Source organism: Aplysia californica, unplaced genomic scaffold, assembly GCF_000002075.1.
Source record: "Aplysia californica isolate F4 #8 unplaced genomic scaffold, AplCal3.0 scaffold00092, whole genome shotgun sequence".
NCBI classification, from domain to species: domain Eukaryota; kingdom Metazoa; phylum Mollusca; class Gastropoda; order Aplysiida; family Aplysiidae; genus Aplysia; species Aplysia californica.
Window position 1 is genome coordinate 518,214 of NW_004797362.1, and position 13,826 is coordinate 532,039.

Genomic DNA, 13,826 nt, shown 5'->3' on the forward strand with positions numbered 1-13,826 from the left:
TTCGTTTTTTCAGTTTAGAGTAAGTTTTGCTGCAAAAAGCTAAATGTCTTTATTTCGCCGATCGTTTTTGTAGGCCGACGCTTCTGTCTCTGTAATTTTGGAAAATCCGCCAGGTTTATTTATTTCAAGTCGTACTTCCGTTCGATACTATCCCGCATTGTCGCGCAATACTGAGCACTATTTTAAGTGTGCGACCCATAAAGATCTAGCCTCAGGTTTTCTTTTTTAACTTGGTTCTAAATTCGACTCTGATTCGTTCGTTTGATGCCCATCATCGCATTTTCTGGACTCCTTTGTCAAATTCTTTTTCTTTCTACTGGGAACAACGTCAACAGGTCTTTGATTAGAATCTAGATCTAGATAGTGCCTGCTCATGCAGAAAAGAAAACGACGTTCTGCAGTTGGAACCCCTCGCGCTCTCAAAGGTCGAGGTAGTAGGCCAAAGACTTTCAGTTCATGTTAATGTATCGATCATCCCTTTCATCCAAAGGTGGCCCAGCTAGTCTTATATATATATATATATATATATATATATATATATATATATATATATATATATATATAAAAGATACACACTCATGCGCGCACACACATTCACACACACACACACACACACACACACACACACACACACACACACACACACACACACACACACACACACACACACACACACACACATTACTTCTATTATCAAGTAATGTGCATTTTGTTAAAATGAGCCGAAAGTGTTACAATGAAAAGCAGACACTCAGATGCACGACTATGCAAATTGTGACAACCAAACACCCATGTTCATAAGACTTAAGGCAACAATAATTTGAGTGGTACAGAAACAATTTTTGTAAAAACACATAACTCCAGCTATGTTTTGATTTTACATGCACAACCGGTAGTGTTTGGTTTCCTAGGCCAGGGGAGATTCTTACTCAACTCGCAGAGAGGGTAAAAATAAAAGCAATCTGTAGCAGAACAAAACAAAACAGAAGTAGAAAGAAGCTTTGGGACCCCTCCCCCCCCCTCCCCCCCAAATCTCAGGCACAGAACCACAAGAAGTGACACCAACACTTTCTACGCATGGCACTACAAAAACAAAATAATTAAGAGTGCATACCAGATTATTTCTAAACTATGACATAGATAAAATTTAAAGAATTTGGGACATACAGACACACTCATCAAATTACTTATTCAAATTAAATGAACATACACTTTTACGGCCTCTTGGTCGTTGAACAGTCCTCTTCTAAACGACGCTATTTTGCTGTGCCCATAAAATCACGTGACTGCACTCTCTCATTCCATTTGCTCAAATGGAGATACGACAAAACAAAATGTATCGAAATTAATGCTTCTGGACTTCCGACAGTTGTACTCTCTTCTTTTTAAATCCGCTTTGGACATACGACAACTGGGATATTGATATCTCAACAAACACTGTGCGCAGAGTCTTGAAACTTATTGGAGACACAATACGTGGAAATGTGAATGCATGAGTGGTCTTATCTCAGATTTCATGAAAACTGGACACGTGACACTTGGAATCTGGGCCGTAAATCTTGGGAGATGCAAAACATTAGAAGTTCTAGATCTATACTCTCAAAACAAAATGCGCCTCGCGTAATAACACTTCCGGCACTTCCGTTGTGATGGACAGCTACGCAGATTTGTTTCGTTTCTTTGTGGAATAATCACAAAGGCCAAAGAAGGACGCGAACTTTTAGTCAAAAATATTTTTTCTAAATTCAGGAAATGAAAGAATCAAAAATCGGGCTCCGTCATGGCAACCTATCTGTCTTTTTGCAGGTACTTGCCAACTTTCAACTCTGTAGCTGTCGTAGTTGTATGGTGAAAGTGAAACATGTGAAAGTGAAACATGTGTTTCGAAGGAGCCAAATATGTAATAGATCTATAGATGTATTCTCTATTCCGCTTTCGTGGCTGTGCACTCCAGAATTTCAAAGATGTGGAACCAGTGCGCACGGCTTTACTTTTACTTTTACCTTTATCCTCCGCTTATACTCTTTTGGGTGTCGCGGGAAGAAAGAGGCGTCTCTCTGCCACCGGCCGGAGAGCTTGGGCCAGGGGGATGCCGTGAGTTGTTAGTGTTTCCCGACTCCATCTATCCAGGTCTTTCTTGGTCGCCCTCTACCCTTGTTGCCATCAAATATTTTATGTAGGCATTAAGGGTGGGCCGACTCCGAGAACTTCCGAACTTTCGACTCCGAACATTTTTGGGCGCGAATTCGTCGACTTCGACTCCGAATTCGAATTCAGGTCAAGATAGCAGCCAATCAAATTTGAGGAGAGGCAAGGTCAATTCGGTAGGATTCGTGTCAAGTCAAGTCGTTCTCCCTACATCCGTCGAGTCGAACACGCTGTAGAGAATCCCGACGCAACGGATCGGTGTAGACAGAAGGGGCGGGGAGGGGGAGGGGGAAGGAGCAGGGAAGAGGTCACAGAGGTCGGGATTGAGGCAGGCAATGTTTTCATTGACATCAGGGGAGGGCACCAGTTTGTTTTGAAAGTTATTTGCCCCTCGTTGACAGTACAGCCGCTTTCATGTGCGAGGATAATGGATGCAAACAGGTCATAATAAAAATCAAAGCATAAAATCCAGCACTCTCGAACTCTAAAGTCAATCGATCTAGATCTAGATCTATATCATAATCAACATTTATTATGACAAGATGAAATATACAAGGTTCTAGATCTATATCATAATCAACATTTATTATGACAAGATGAAATATACAAGGTTGAAAACAAACATGGAGTAATGCAAAAGAGACAAGAAATGTGACAATGTAAATGTAAGTTCCAGACAGGTCGTAAGAAAATACATGTAGTACAATGAAGAAAAGAAAAGTAATGAAATGTGTATGATCGCAGTGAAAGCCAAAGAAAGAAGGAGGCTGGGATAATCACGGGATTTGAATTTGACGTGAAGATGGCTTGCAATTGTGATTGGTGCAATCAGAGACGCAATGCTCGTCCGTCACCGTAGTGCGTTAAGTTGACCTTGGCCTCTTAGGGCATAACTACCAGCAGAAGGGATTTGTAACTGCTAGCGAATCAGCGCGTTCTAAAGGCTCATGTGACTTTCATTGAGTCGATGGAATCGTGGGACGGTCCAATTCGAACTCGCCGCTTCCTTCTGAACACAGCGAGGGGAAAATAGAAATCAGACATCGTGTTTTATGATACTTATGCATTTTCATTCATTTATTGGTAAATCTAAATTTTAGGCGTCCAAAAATGTTTCTTGGGTGCAGTTTTGCGTAAAATTATTCACAGTTTTAAACAAATTAAATATGTTTTCGCTCCTCGTGATCCATTTTTCCCTTGGCTGCCCTAGTTCGGGAATTCGTGTTCGGACTCCTCCTCCTGCCCAATGTTCGAGCTCCGACTCAGACTCCACGAATTCGTCGAATTCCGAACCTCGACTTGACTTCGCCCATGCTTAGTAGGCATGTTGTGCTGGATGGGGCGTTGGTAATCGCATGAGATGTCCGAACCATTTGATTCTTTGGTGTTTGGATGTGATGCATGACATCGTTTGTGCCCACCATTTCTCTGATTACTGAGTTTCTAATTTTGTCTCGCCTGGTCTTGTTTACTGCTTTACTAAGACATCGCATTTCACATGTTGTAATTCTTTGCTTTAATGTCTTGTTCGTGGTCCATGTTTGGCATTGATAGGTAAGTGTTGGGATGAAGATGGTGTTGATCATTTTGAGTTTTGTTGTCATGGGGATGTTAGGATGTTGTTTCAGTAGAGGAGTAAGCTGGCAACTAACATTATTGGCTTTTTGCACTCGGGTTTCAATTTCTCTGTTCAGTCGCCCGTCATCTGTGAATATACTTCCGAAGTATTTAAATTCTCGGATCTGTCTGAGACTGTTGTTGTTGATATGTATCCTGAGTGGTCCTGGCTTTCCGCTTACTTTCATTGGTCCTGTTGATGTTGATCTTCATGTCTTAGTTTGTTACATTCTTCGTTTTATCTGGTAGTGCGGTGTTGGAGACAGCGCACGGCTAGTGAACGGAAACCTCACTTGTTTACCAAGGCGTCTTAGAAGACGGACTTACCCAAGATTAGATGTAAGCAAAACTAATGAAACACTGAAAATTAAACTACAATGACCCCAGGCTCTTCAATAAAACTCTGCACCCTTTAAATGATGCTGAACCACCATTAATTTGGTAAAATTCGAAAGTTAAGTGGTTCGGAAGTTTTAGGCGACCAAAATGACGAACTTTTACACATACAATATACTTGCTGGGCCCCCTTTCGATGAAAGGAATGATCGGTGCATTAAAATCAACTGAAAGTCATTGGCCTACTATATTTTTACACATTATTGGAAAGGAGCAATAAATCTTGAGAGATCTAAAAAGAATCAGAAGGTCTAGATCGATACTCTCTAAACAAAATGCGCCTCCCGAAATATCACTTCAGGCACTTCTGTTCTGAAGGACAGCTACGCAGATTTGTTTCGTTTCTCGGTGGAATAATAAAAAACGCCAAGGAAGGACGGCATCGTTTTGTCAAATATATTTTTTCTTTAGTCAGGAAATGAATAAATAAAAATCTGGCTCCGTCGCGGAGACCTATCTGTCTTTTTGCAAGTACTTGCCAACTTTCAACTCTGCAGCTGTCGTAGTTTTATGGGAAAGGTGACACATGTGTTTCCAAGTTGCAAAATAAACTCGCCCTAAAAAGTCAAGGAACAACTTGTGTTTTCACCTGTCAAATTTAAACTTCAATATCTCAAAAACCCGTTAAGACCAGTCAACCAAACTTGGCACACGCACTGACGACTAGACACAGTGTGCCTGTACAGCAAATTTGCCCGCACCAACTTCACAGCAACGGTGCAGGGCATTCTGAAACACAGCCGAAAAGCATGAAAAATGGGCTAGATTTCACTACTTCAGCAACTTTGACATAGAGACTGGTGGCTGAAATTAAGCTTGGCACGTGCTAAACAGATGTATTAGCTGTGAATATTGCTTACTTACAATCCTTTATAAGCCAGCGTCTTTCTGCCATGTTTCCATTACAACACAATGGTCCAACGACGCTCACTGCCTGACGCTGGCAGAAGACGAGCCCTAACCTGGCTCCAGGATGGCTCCACGTTCCTAGTCGTTTCACATCGACTTGGGGTGTCCCCATCAGTCATATACAGGCTGCAAGAACAATGGCAAGCTACCGGAAGGGTCCCGGACAGGCCTCGACCAGGGCCGCCTGTTTGACCAACGACAGCATTGACCGGTTCATCGTCAATCAGGCCGTGACTTCACGAACCACCACTTCAAACGGCATCAGGGACCAACTGCGGGTGACAGCCAATGTCCACGAGAGATAGGAGATACTGAGGAACCGTATCCGCAGAGCCAGGTTCGCTTCTCGTGTTCCTGCCAGGCGCCCAAGGCGCACGCGCCCCGCAAAGCAGCTGGCCGGGCGTGGTCTGCTCGCCATTCACAGTGGACACGACGTCAATGGGACCAAGTGGTCTTCTTGGACGAATCCAAATTCAACCTGCTGCACCCAGTCAGGCGAGCCAACGTCTGGAGGCGCCGATGAGAGCTGTTCCACCCTGAGAGCATCCAGCAGGTGGCGCCCTACGGTGGAGGGTCCGTTTTGGTGTGGGGAGGCTTCTCGACTCACCCCTAGACCCCCTGTACCATATTATACAGGGCAATTTGACCGCGGCAAGGTACAGGGAGGAAATCCTGCGTCTCCTTTCTGCTCCTCTTCTGCAGCAGGTTGGACCCCAGGCTGTACTGTAGGTCGACAACGCCACGCCACATCGCACACGCATCGTGGGGGGACTTCCTGAAGCTGCAAGTTGTCACCCGCAAGGACTGACCAGCTTGTAGTCCGGATTTGAACCCAAGAGAGAACATTTGGTATCACATTGACCGGTGGATAAGGGACAACCACCCTCCTGCACAAAACCTTCAACAACTCTTTGGCTGCCTCGTCCAGGAGTGACAAAACCTACCACAACAAGCTCTCCGAAGGCATGTCCTGTCCATGCATCGACGCTGCACGAGTGTTTGGTCAAACGGAATGGCTACACCCACTATTGACAATGTTCATGAAGAACTATGGCTTTTCAGACTTTTGAAATCCGACCAGTGTGACTTAAACTCATTTTACATTAACTTCTCGTTTTTGTTGAAATTTGAAATTGTATACACTTAATCTAGAGAGTTGAAAGCATCGTTTTTGAAAAAATGAATAAATTCGGTTAAAGTGTTCTTCAGTTATCTTTCTTTGAATTTTGTTCCTTGACTTTTGTGTGCGAGTTTATAATAATCATATAATAAATGTATAGAGATTCTCTGTTCCTCTATATTATAGCTGGGTTTCCCGTTCGATGAACAGACTCAAAAGAATTTATCGTTGAGTCATTGTGGAAACATTGCACGCACTCTTTGTGAACGGAAGCCTCATTTGTTTACCATGGCGTCTTAGAAGACTGACTTTCCCAAGATTAGATTTAAACGAAACTAATGAAAAGCTGAAAATTAAACTACATTGACGTCATACTCCTCATGTGACGAAACACATCCCTGCCTCACTCCTCTTCCAATCTGCTCATATTTGTTGTTTCTCCTTTAATTCTTACCAGCAGCGTTTTGGTCCAAGCACAAACTGTTGATAATTCATATATCTGTTCCATCTATGTCGAGCTCTTCCAATATTATAAATAGCTTATCATATCTAACTGTATTGAAATCTTTTTTTAATATTCTATGAAGCATTAAATATAGACCTATATATTCACCAATTTCGATACCCTACTTATATCATTTTAAAAACTATTCGATTACAAAAGGGGAGTGGGGGGCGAGTAAAGGCAAGCACTAATATATTTTACTATTTTTGCTGTTCATGACAACAGTATCTTGAAATCTGACTACATTGACATTGAAGTGTCATATAAAGAACATGTTCGAAGGTTTTTTTTAATTTTCGCAGAAAATGTGGTCACCATGGCGGCCATCTTGAATTTTTTATGATTTCAGCCTTTCTCATTTCTAAAAAAAAAACTATTCAAGATTCAGCCCTCAGATTTGCAGCGTACTTACTAAACAAACTGGGATGTGTCATAATGAAAAGAAAATATGATATTTAAGACTATTTTATGTGTAGTTTGAAAAAAACACACATATACATTAGTTTTAAAACACTCTGCTAACACAACCAAGAATTTTGTCAAATTCAAAGACAATATGCCCCCTTCATTATGTCATTTAGACAACATTTCTACACGTCCTTGCAAAATATCATAAATATATTGGAAAATAACTTGGCAATTTGGGAAAATCTTAAGAGACCCATGCTGAAAGTGCCAACGGGAGAAAAGCATCGAAATGACTGCGTCATCTGCTCTTACGGAAATAAACGAATCTATTTGGCTGGATCTGGTGACCTATCTCAACGATTTGCAGTGTTATTGAATGAATGCGTACGGTGCTGGGTAGAGCTGGGCGAAGAATCGAAACCAGAACCGGTTCCCACGATTAATTCTACGGAAGAAAAGTGTCGACTCCTTTTTACGTAAACCAACGGTCACCAGTTACCTTAATTATTAAAAATCTTCTCTTTTTTTTTTTGAATTTATTTTTTGAAAAATGAAAGTTGATGCTTTGTAGTGTTCCAAAATCAAGGCCATCCTAAATCCTGAAGATGTCCGGAGCCAACCGGGTAACCATCGAAAAAAAAATCACATCATTAGAAAGTTAGTAATTGGGTTCGGAGTCGATTCCTACGATTCCTAGCTTGCAAGAATAGGGAACCTCGCCGCCCAGCACTAGTGCTTGGAGTTATTTTATCAGATTGATCACTAAATGCCGTTTTCAGTGGTATACAGCATGCCAACCTTCTATTCAAAGTAACATATTGGTTGCTGCAATGTTTTATAACCCAAAACTAACGAGGTAGCTCTTTTTGTGATCCTAACAGATCTCCCTTAGGTTACAAAACAGAAAATGTGTATATTTATTGTGTTTTCTAAGCTTTGGAAACACGTGGAACATGTAGTTTAATGGTCTAACACTATTTCTAGCCCAACATCCGGAAATCGATTTTTCAAGCCAAAAACACCCAAAAAATGTATTAGTGCTTGCCTTAAGGATCAAACTTTCCGCACGCACAAAGGGCTGTGACGTCATGGGGGGGGGGGGCGAATTGCAAAGCGTCCGCCTTCTCGCAGCAAGATTTTGGTAAAATGACTCATTACACGTATTCTTCTATGCATCTCACAGTCAGTGGCTCCTGGTGTTTTAGGTAAAGCTATTAAAACTGACTTCATCTTATCAAGCGAGATACTCACTTTATAAAAAGATCATCCTCTTTCACTAGAATCGAAGTGCCTAACTGCTACTACTACACACACTTTCTCTAGCATACTTTTGTTTGTTCTAGTAAGAGTTTTACGGCGCTCACTAGTGCATAAGGTCATATGAGCGCGCCTTGTATATGTTGGCTCTCGGCAAGTTTCTGTGACGTCAGAGGCTTCGTGATTCTGAAAGTTAAGTCCAAAAAAAGAGAAAAACTGGCAATGGGGGTTTGTTTGTTTGTTTTAGTAGAGGGTTTACGGCGCACGCCAAGGGGTGGATGTAAACAGAGATGTCCTTACAGGGAATCAGACTTACTCTGCTCACCTCTCTAGCTTCAGCAGCACAAGGTCTGCTTCGACTATCAAAGCATCCCGGAAATAGCAGGCCACAAGAGTGTGACAGACATACAAAAGATAGAGAAAAATGATGATAGTAAAGATTAGGAAAGAAAAGGCAGCAGTTCCCTGTTGTAGTTCAGGTACAGTTAAGAGCATGACATTGTTAGATCAGCCCACTTACAATTTTTTTGTGCACTAGAACGAGAAATGTCTCCCCTTTGGGAATGGCCTAAAGACACTTCAGTGGGGATGGGTATGAAGGGGTGTGAGGGGGGGGGGGGCGTTGCACACATGCCATGTCGATGGCTGTGGCCCTCTGCAGAAAAAAAATTGAAGCCAAGGATCATTAACTAGGCATCTGAAAAATAAGACACTGGACGAAAAATATAATTTTGCATTCCTTTCAGCTCCGATTGGCCCTGATAGGGGCGCAAAAACACTTCCATTAAAAAAGAAACCTTCGCGGGGGCATAAATCACAAATGCAAAAACAATGACAAGAGGCGACAACAATATGTGTGTGTGTGTGTGTGTGTGTGTGTGTGTGTGTGTGTTTGTGTGTGTGTGTGTGTGTGTGTGTGTGTGTGGGTGTTTGTGTGTGTGTGTGGGGAGGTGGGGGTGTGTGTGTGTGTGTGTGTGTGTGTGTGTGTGTGTGTGTGTGTGTGTGTGTGTGTGTGTGTGTGTGTGTGTGTTTGTGTGTGTGTGTGGGGGTGTGTGTGTGTGTGTGTGTGTGTGTTGTAACAAACTCCAGAACAATGTATAGATAAATGTACAGTAGTAAACTCCAGAACAATGTATGGATGAATGTACAGTAGTGTGACTAAGACTCTCCCCAACATAGAAAGATACAACATCTGGGAAGAAAGACCGAGATACTTAATAACATTTTTCTCCCCACTTGAAAATCTTAACCCGGGTCTCCTGCGAGCGACAGCAAAGCGCCTAACCGCTACACCGCAGATGCGAAGGTGTTTGATGTGAGGAATAAACGTCGTCATGGTCAAAAATTAATATTATTCCGAGGAAACAAACCTGGGTCTGGGTGACTATCTTTTCCCAAATCCAGTTACAGCGCACGTCTCTCGAAAAGGCAAAAGAGCGCTGCAACCGCCATGGCTGGGGTAAACTTGAAACCATTTTTGAGGTGATTCTTTTTGTGCAAAGGAGCAGGATGATCTGGTTGTGTATTTCTTCAGGACCTGGGTCTGTATTGTTCAGGTCCAATAATCTATGTATTCTTGTGAGTTCGACTGGAACGAAGACTTCGTTGCAACACGTAAGTCTTTGCTTTATTTGAATTGGAGTTAAAGTGTTATTGTTCGTCAGCGGCCCGTCGTTGTGTCATTGAGAAAGGATTCTACACGTATGTTCTTCACTTAAAATCCATGTGGGGAAGTGTAGCCGATCGTGTCAGTTTGTTAGTGTTTTTGCGCTTGCAATTTGCAGGCTGCTACATATGCTTTACGGGAAGTTAAGAATGTTTCTAGGTGTTTAAGGATCTACTGAAGTAAAATGTGAAACAGCGTGGTGGAACGAGGCGCTCGTCAAAATAATGAAATCGAAGAAGCCGGTAATTTTCCACCGGTCTAGCAGTTTTTATCGAATTTTTGGGTTTATGTTGGTTCAACACCTTTTATGCCCATTCAAAAACACATTACTGTCTAGATTTTACTGAAAAACGTTGATTAAAGGTACAAAAATATGTAAATGCTCACTTTCCAAGAATTCTCACGATTTGGAAGTCACCGAACTGTGGCGGCCATTTTCTCGCTAATTTGACTTCTGAAACTAAGCAACCCCAGCCTCCTTCAATCGCAAAAACCTTGACTTTTATTCAATATAAATTGGTATTTTCTTCGCCAAATGCGATACAAATTAACAAGTTTTAAAATGATATTATTAATAAAACTCCATATGCCCAAAAATTGACGAGAGCCTGATTCCACCTCGTCGTGACAAAAATAGATGTAAAGTGCACAGCGCGTGACGTAGAGTGTGAATATGCGCTCTATTAATGCAATTATTACATGTATCATACTTGCAATACCCGACACTAAACCCCTACAATATTTTATATTGGTTGGTTGGTGGGTACTCTGGTGTAGTTTGCTCCTCCTTTTCTATGAAACATATAAAATTATTATCGTCCTTATCTCTCCTTCTTTGTGTGTGTGTTACTCGTTTGTAACGCCTGTAGTCTTCGGCACTTATTTGTCCTTATTATGTTGCATGTGCTGTAAAACTGTTTCTAAAACTAAAAACAATATTGTGCATCATTATTCTCTTGAACTTGAACCTGTCCAAATGGTTCAACTAATAGTTTGATTTTGTTTTTCTTTCAGCTGGCAGGTAGTTTCCGGGGTACACTTTGGCATCTTTGAAATCAGGCTTACTAAGCTACCCACGAAGAACATCACAATGTCTGGCTTTCGTCAGTCCTGGAAATATTTCGCATCTGCACAAAATGAATTGAAGAAAGAATTCACATTCAAAGAACGTATTTCAGCAGACGCCAAAAATCTGGAGGAAGAAATTCGACGGAAATTTCCTAACAGAACTTTGGTTGGCGTGCATGCGAGGAGAGGAGATTTTTTGACGAGTCGAAAATTGGGCTATAATAGCCCAGCTCCTTCTTACTACTACAAAGCGTTTGACAGAATGATCAAAGAAATAGGACCAAAGACGTCTTCGCTGTTGTTTGTAGTGTCCAGTGACGATCTCAAATGGTGCGCGGCCAATATCAAGAGACCTGACGTGCATGTTTTGAGCCCGGCTTCGGCCCAGCTTCATTTGGCGTTCCTGGCGCGAACTAGCCACGCCGTTATCTCAGCTGGTACCTTCAGCTGGTGGGCCGGCTGGCTGACCGGAGGAAAGGTCATCTATTTCTCAGGGTATCCCAGGAACGGCACATTCCTCATGAACGATTTTAAGGCTGAGGATTATTACCCACCACATTGGATAGGAATCGGAGACTGATTTGTATGTGTCCAGGTCTGGGATTGGGGACTTACGTGTACACTCTGTCTTAGGTGTGGGATTGGGGACTGACTTGTCCACACATAGGTCTGTCTACCTCATTAATTTATTTTTTACTCCTTTTGCTTATTCCCTGCTGTAAAGAAAGCAAATGAATGGACAGAAAAATGTTAGCTTTGAACGTTTCTTGGTGATTATTGTAAGAATGTGCTTGGCTTTTTAATTGCATGTATATGTACTTGATAATATATTTATGCTTTTCCACGATATGTTTTTGATATTAGTAAATTTAATCGTAATAGTGAACGATTACCCAAATAACATTTTAAAAATAGATCACTAAGAACGATGTAGCCTCTTCTACCTTGTTTCCTGTTTCAAAAAGAACAGACAACAACATACACCAAAGAGATGTATGGTAATGCTGATGGATATATGCGTTCTGTGTAATTATAAGACGGTGTTTCAGGAAGTTTCCATTGAAAAACGGGCAAAAAGATAGGAAAGGGAGGCAAATGGTTCAAATTCACACCAGAACATGGTTTTAACACCGGAGCATGGATAGTTAAAGTAGAAATGGGAAGTGTCTGTTTGTCCAGGTGATGTCTAATGAAGGTGGCCTTTGGCTGGGAGGAAAAAGAATAACACTGAAATTCTTAGAGGCATAGGCCTTTCACGTAAAACAGATGAATTTGTCATACAGCTAGTAGGAAAATTTAGTCTCTGGTACATATTATATATGTACTACACTAATGGAAAGCAAAAGTTCTGTAAACTTCCAGAAAGTTTACCTCAATAACATCTGGTGATCTCTATGTCATCTACTTGAACCATTTGAAAGGAAACTCGAGATAATAATTAAATAATAGTTGATAAATCTGTGTAGAGTACATTTATAGCTATATAGTTTACAAGTTTTGTTGTTGTTGTTGTTTTTTAATAAAAGCGCAACAAACTCTGCATAAACTATGTTTTCCTCCCCGACAATGGGTGGTCGTATTGGACACGTTCGATTGTCAATAGAATATTATAAAACTTTCAATAATACCCAACCTTCCTCTGGTTCCCCCCCAACCCCCTTTTTATAAACTACCCCTTTTAATTGCAATTCCCTATCCAATTCCCCAATACTCCCCACCCCAAAACACCACGATAAAAACGCAACGGTGGTATATTTTGATTGATCACTCTCTTGTACCTTAGAAGAGTGGAGCAGCGGTTAAGCTTCCTGTCGTCCTACGCAGAGGACCTGTGTTGAATGTCCGTATGATGAAGTTTCGTTGTTTTTTGTTGTTTTTTGTTTTGTTTCTTGTTGTTGTTGTTTTTTGTTGTTTTTTTTTGTTGGGGGGGTATGATGTTGGTTTTTGTTGGGTTGAGTTGTTCTTATCCCTCTAAGACGGGGTTGACCTTGACTATTAATTGCATATTCATAAAATGTATCTTTGAGATGGAATTTTAGTTTAAAAGTTTGTATTTAAATATAGATGAAACAAAATGCATAGTAATATCTCGACGGCCCATGGCAAGAAGGGACTATACTTTTCAGTTTCGAGAAAAACGAGTTTTAACTTTGGAAGATATTGAAATCTCTATGACATAACCAAAAAAAAAAACAAATTTTAGTATCTCGATACCGAATTAAGCTATGGCTTGGATATTTACAGAGGTAAAAGAGAGGCTTAAAATCTCACTAATCATAATAATGATAATAAATTGCATATTTATATAGCGCTCAACCCCGTTTAATTAAAGTACACAGGCTCTGAGCGCTTTACAATACCACACAACAGTACCCTAAAACGGTGTGTTCTGACCAAAAGAAAACCTCTTTAAATATTCATCTTATCAATTTTTTAAGGCTTCAGCTGACATCTGAATGAATCAAAGGATTTGATCTCTCTTAAACTTCTTAGTAAAACATTCTAGATCTTGGAGCCTTGCTATTCAAATGCCCTTTCACCCGTTGTTTTAAGTTTCATAGATGGAAAAAAAATTCTTTTTGTCAGCTGATGACCTTAAACTGCGAGTTGGAATGTGCAGTCTCAACAGATTTGATAAATACGATGGCGCATTAGCATTCGAGCCTAATTTGTGACATAGAGTGACCATCTTGTACCTTTTTTTCTCAACAGGAACCCAGTGTAGTGTTCGT

General features: G+C 41.0%; 1 protein-coding gene across 1 annotated transcript in view; it reads left to right on the plus strand.

The window, feature by feature from the left end:
* Positions 1 to 12,635, plus strand: part of LOC101860967 (galactoside 2-alpha-L-fucosyltransferase 3) — a 17,443-nt gene extending 4,808 nt beyond the window's left edge. Inside the window, exon 3 of the mRNA XM_005094950.3 lies at positions 11,041 to 12,635. Within this exon, the coding sequence (XP_005095007.1) occupies positions 11,041 to 11,674 (634 nt within the window). The 3' untranslated portion in view covers positions 11,675 to 12,635. The remainder of the gene's footprint in view (positions 1 to 11,040) is intronic.
* Positions 12,636 to 13,826: the final 1,191 nt, after the last annotated feature.